This window comes from Nanorana parkeri, unplaced genomic scaffold, assembly GCF_000935625.1.
Source record: "Nanorana parkeri isolate BGI_ZX_2015 unplaced genomic scaffold, ASM93562v1 scaffold32, whole genome shotgun sequence".
In the NCBI taxonomy this organism is placed as follows: Eukaryota; Metazoa; Chordata; class Amphibia; order Anura; family Dicroglossidae; genus Nanorana; species Nanorana parkeri.
This window is the reverse complement of record NW_017306300.1, coordinates 1,422,487-1,428,342: the sequence shown is the minus strand read 5'-3', so window position 1 is coordinate 1,428,342 and position 5,856 is coordinate 1,422,487. Positions and strand designations below refer to the sequence as shown.

Below are 5,856 nucleotides of genomic sequence, written 5' to 3'. Positions count from 1 at the left end.
CTCTATTGACTGTGGTACGGATCAGGCTGCGCCCCCAGAATTCCCATTTACTGGACCATTTTTTTAAATTATTATATTATAATTTTTTATAATCATTTATAATTATGTATTATATTATAATTTATTATAATTATTTATAATTTATTATATTAGAATTTTTTTATTTCGTGTTTCAAACTTTATCATACCTGGGATGTCTACTGGACTCTTGTTTGGACAGATTTAGGTGAGTTATTCCTAAGATTTAGTAAGAATTGCAGGCCTACAATACATAACACCAAATTTCCATGAAAAAAATTGTACATAATTCCTGACATAATCATACCACCAGGGAGGTTAATACATTTAAATCCAAGTCAGGTATAGAGGCACTCTCAGGTCTTGCAGTGGAGATAAGTCAAAGCATCAGCATTTTATTGTCAACATTTAGATGAAGCTCAGTCCATCTTTATCAAGATTTAATAAATATGGACTGAGCTCTATTGAAATGTTGACAAGAAAATGATGATGCTTTGACTTATCTCCGCTGCAAGACCTGTGAATGTATGAGAAAAGGGTCGAGGAAAGCAAGCATGTCTTCTCTTTGTATGTAAGATCTTTTTTCAGGCTCTTAAAATCTATAGTGCACTAGATACAGTCTGTCTTGAGAAGTTCTGGAAACCAAAAATTATTTATCATTAATTGTAAGCTCCGCCTATATGGGTTCTGTTCAGGATCCATAGTTTTAACAAGAACGTATATGCGGGGAGCACAGGATTTTGAGTTTAGACAACAGGGTTAGACACTCCATTAGCTGTAGCTACTTCAGAAGTGGAATGGAGAGGAAGTGTATCTTTGATACAAAAGGGTGAATATTTTGATGCTGACCAAACTAACCAAGAAACACCCAGGTCTTGACTTCTAAGACATGATTTATATGTGTATTTTGCCCACTTCAGTAGTTCTGCTCAGTTATTTAAATAGAATATGATATAATGCAAAAAAATTGCATCAGGACTTGCTTTGTTTGTCAGACTAGAAGTGGGATGGTAAAAATTTGTATTCTAATAGTTGGTTTACAGCTCTCAAAAAAGGTGAAGTAGACTGTATTTCTGTCTGACATTTGAAGGTGAAAGGTAGATCAGAAAAAAGTCAACTGCAGGCCAGATGTGTTTGTCAATGAATTCTAAATGATCTCAGAAGCATCTTTTTTTTTTTGCAAGTTTATTTTGAAATTATTTAGACCAAAATACAAAACCAAGCTGTCACAATATACGTAACACATATGTAATAACCTGTTCAGATGATGTACATGTCAGAGGTTATACAACAAAATCCATAGACTACCTAACTGTTACAGAATCGTAAAGCATTTGAGACTTGCTCAAAGTTATCCATTGGAATCAGGTTATATATTATGCGAACAGCTTATTAACAATCTAACAAAATGCAAGGGGGGTTGGGTGTAAGCCACTTGTGTAATATGTTTTTTTTTGACAGCCAACAGGCAGTAATGCCACTTGTGTAATATGTTTTTTTTTGACAGCCAACAGGCAGTAATGCTCCCATTGTGTCAAGGATTCTGTTTTGTCCTGTGTGGAAGCAATCGGGGAGTGGAATAGACATACTGCTGGGGAGCAATCCCTAGATCTATCCGAAAGTGTATTCATATAAGTAATTGCTTGTAGCCAAAGGGATTGAATACATGGACATTGCCAAAGGAGATGTGTCAAATTAGGGCGTTGGGTATGACATTTGGGACAGTCAGTGATCCAGGCAGTGGAGGCTGCAGGGGGAGTGAAATTTAGGGCATAATAAGAAGCACCTTAATCTAAAGTCAAATGTATGCCATCAACACAAACCCAAAGCCCATTAACACAGACCCTTAGCTAGCCCTGGACAAGAACATAGTCCTTCAGAGGGTCAATTTCATCTTAAACAAGTGATCCATAACTACCCATATGAGTGAACTACTTATTTACTATGCTCCTCGGGTGAATCTAATAGCCATAATGCATTATTTTCCGAATATTGCATTCAACCTGAAAAGACAATTTAACAAAAATGTTTGATTTTGCCTCTATTCACACAGAATGAATGTGCAGGGCTGACTCTGCAAATTGTTCATAAGCAGACCTCTGTGTTGCTGGATTGCAGCAGGCACTATGTATAGAAAATGTTATATTAGATATTGTTGGCACTGATAAGTGTACAGGAAATTTTTGTTTAGTACAGAGTGTAACCTACAGGTAAATGCAGCTCAACAGCATAGACACTCTTGTGCTGGCTCTCACCGCTCCAATGTTATTGCACACTAAAGTCATATGCCCTCATATGAGTGCTCTGGAGGTTATTTCTGTTACATACATTTTATTGAATATTTTAGCATTTCAGTTGAAGAAAAGAGAAAGGGAAGGCGTTCCAACATGCCATTATATAACAGTGTTGTTTAGGTCATCAGAAATAAGAGCACAAGTTCACAGTAAGCTATCCTAGTGGGGAAGGCTGATATGATGGTATGTTAGATAAGTATAATACTATTTCAATACAATATGCTGTGGTCTCCATATTAAAACATGTGAACTCTGTGGGTTTGATGGTGCAGTGCTGGAAGTGAAAATGGAAGGTGAAAGATTATAGTAGACTGATGAAACAAGGATAGAGCAAAGAAGGGTAAAGGAGTTAAGGAGTGATACCCAGCCATAAGGGGTCATTTGTAAGTGTTATAAATAACAGTAGTAGGCAGAAACACTGTCTATGCTAACTACATTAGTTCAAGAAGGCTTGAAGTTGTGGTGTGTTTTAAAAAGTGATCCAGATACACCAGGTCTCAGTGAATTTAGTATAATTATCATGTAGATGCATCATTAGTGCTCCATCCTCATCAGCCTGGTAACTTCCAAGACCAATTATTTTATTGCTGGAGCAGTAGGTTTGACTGCTGATAGTAATTTATTTATTGATAGAGCACCATTGAATTTTGGAGCAGTTTTTTTACATAGAATATCCCTCGGGGATCTGAGAAAAAAGACCAAGTACTGTATCATGGAAAGGAGAGCTGTTTCTGGTGTCAATTGACATTTTGCCCCTGGTATTAGCAAATGTGATATATTATATATGTTCCAGTAGGCAGGAATAGGTTGACAAACCACCAGATATGTAGCATTATCCCCACTCCTTCCCCGCAGTGCCAGCAGTAATGAGCCACAGATTAGAATATTATGTGCAAATTGGAGGGGCAACAATACCACTTCACCATTATTATATATTTCCACTCCTAATCAGCACTATCAATAGAGGATTTAAAAGTCAGTGGAAAATGTTTGGCCCACTCATCTTCAGAGAAGGAACATTCTAGTTCCCTTTTCCATGCTGATATTTAATAAGATCATATGGGAAAATGCATATGCAAGACTTTATAAAGTCATGAGATAGCATGTGCAGGGCAAATATCAGGGGAGCACATGGTTTCCATACTAAACTCCAAGAGTTAAATCTTAAAAATTAATTTAAGTACCATATTAACCAAAATGTAGCTTATTTGTGCATCACTCAGCTGTAAATCATCTCTAAATTTGAGCTGATGATGTCCTTCCTTCTGGAGGGTGGCTACTTTTGTTCCCCATGGTCCCTGTGTGTGTTGTAAAGTAGCCACCACTCCAAGCTCGCTCCCATGATAGCTAATTTATATTGAGATTATAGGATAACTAAAATGTGAGATTATAGTTTATCATGAAAGCACCCAAAAAAAGTAAAAAACTCAGACCTAAATGTAATGCATTGGAGTTAAAAGGATGTAAATGGGCAGAAGCTCTATTTTTTTTCAAGATGGAGGAAAAAATTAAGTGGACAAAAGTGACATCCATTTTATTCTGCTCTGATTCAGCAGGGGATCTGTTCACCATATCCCCTGATGATCTAAACAGATGCCACCCATGTGAAAGGGGTCTAAAACATTTTACAGGTAAAAAAATGTCAGTCTTAGAGAGCTTTACAGAGGTTTTTCCTGCATTTTATAATGGCACCCTCGTAGTCATATACTACCAGGCATTTGACTCATTATTATGTTGCATTTTATGCGTTAAGGAGAGAAAACCACATATGTATAAAATCAAGATAAGTTACAGGTTAAAAGGTATTTATAGGTACGCTGTATAAGTTACAGTTGTATATAGTATTATGAGAAGACATACACAAGATTAGGACATACTGTTTTGAAAACTAAAAGATTTGTCTGTATATGAGAAATAAAATATTTTTTTGCTTTTCTTTCATGTTGATAGCATTCTAGAGCGTTATGTTCAGGATCAAATTCCAGGTGCAGCAGTTGTGGTGGAATCTATTGGTGCCAGAAGATTTGGAGATGGCTTCTCTGAAGAGGACTATACCCAGTGTGACCTGATGATTTATGCTGTTGACCCTCAGACAAACAGGGCAATATCACGTAATGAACTGTTTAAGTACGTATCTAATGGACAGATGAACATAGCCTTCTTATTAGTGGAGTTTATTTTTGCCTTATCTGACTGTAATTGTTAACAAACATATTACAAGTGAGGATTCTATTCAAAACAGTATTTATCTAATGTAAATAGGGCTTCCAAACATGATTTACTCTATGTTGAATATTTCTAAGGTGCAGGGAGAGTGGAAGGTGATGAATACATCATTGCACCTTATAGTCATCTACATAAGGGCCTGCAGGACTTTAAAAGAGAACTATGGGGTATACCTTTTTTGCATTTTTAGTTTCCTTATGATACAGGAATACATTTTGCAATATACTCCTGTAATAAAAAATCCACCACAAACTTGCAATTCAATGTAATATACTGTGGGAGGCGTTTAGCTCTGTGCTGAGAAGCGATCCTGACAAATTTGGTGGGGGATAAAGCTGAACTGCCTGTGTTATTGCCAATGTGTTGTGTGTATGTCCCAAGACAGAAGCATGCAGGGGATGGAAGGGTGAGGGATGGACCTTTACCGCTTTTGTTATTCCCTATGTGTGTGCAGGGTGGATAAAGAGTCCAGTCTCGGGAGGGGAACTGCCAGAAAATAAGCCCCCCCTCTGGCTCTTCCACTGCTACTGTGCCACCCTTTTCCTCTCCCACCACCTCTGTGTCCACTTTCTCCCCTACTCCCAGGGTATAGCGTACTTACATGGCCTCTACTTCTGGAATCTTTCCACCGCTGCCAGCCTTGGGTGGTCTGTACTCACAAATTAGGCAGCTGCAAAGCCCCAGTGTGGGCTGAGGCAGCCCCCTAATTTGCCTTACTACAGTGCAGCCTCTGCTTTGGGTCCCGATTGTTCGGTGTGGCTGGCCAGGCCCAGCAGAGCGGCGGAGGAAGGTGGCGATAATTTTCGGGGGGGATCCCTGGATCTATCAATGCAGCTTTGTATAATGTATTGCTGGAATTTGTAGTCCTGTATAGCTGGTGGTATTCTGCATTCCTGTATAATTATTGTACAGGAATACAGAATACCACCAGCTATACAATATACATAAAGTCAGCAATAGACATGTGCGATTCGGTTCGTTCCGAAATTTGTTTCTGACGAATTTTCGGAAATTCGGAGATTCGGATGCATCCGAATTCCGAATTACAGCTAAGACGAATGCAAACGAATCCGAAATTCCCAATTTCCCGAAATTCGGGAATTACATTAGGAAGACACACAACAAGTACAGAGGCTATAGAGTAGTGGATAGAGGTACAGGCTTGCCATTGCTAAGGTTCCAGGTTCAATTCCAGGGCAAGTCAAGTTTAAAGTTTTTTTTTTTTCCTTTGCTTTTGAATTGGCATTCTCCTAACATTCCTACCAGACCTAAAGGGTCTGGTATGAATTGGGGGGGAACCTCAGGCTTTTTTTTTTTT

The 5,856-nt window shown here is 38.3% G+C and overlaps 1 protein-coding gene across 1 annotated transcript in view; it reads left to right on the top strand.

The window, feature by feature from the left end:
* The window catches only part of PCDH15 (protocadherin related 15), a 553,205-nt gene that overhangs the window by 486,862 nt on the left and 60,487 nt on the right, over positions 1-5,856 (top strand). The window contains exon 25 of the mRNA XM_018568452.1: positions 4,263-4,439. Within this exon, the coding sequence (XP_018423954.1) occupies positions 4,263-4,439 (177 nt within the window). The remainder of the gene's footprint in view (positions 1-4,262; positions 4,440-5,856) is intronic.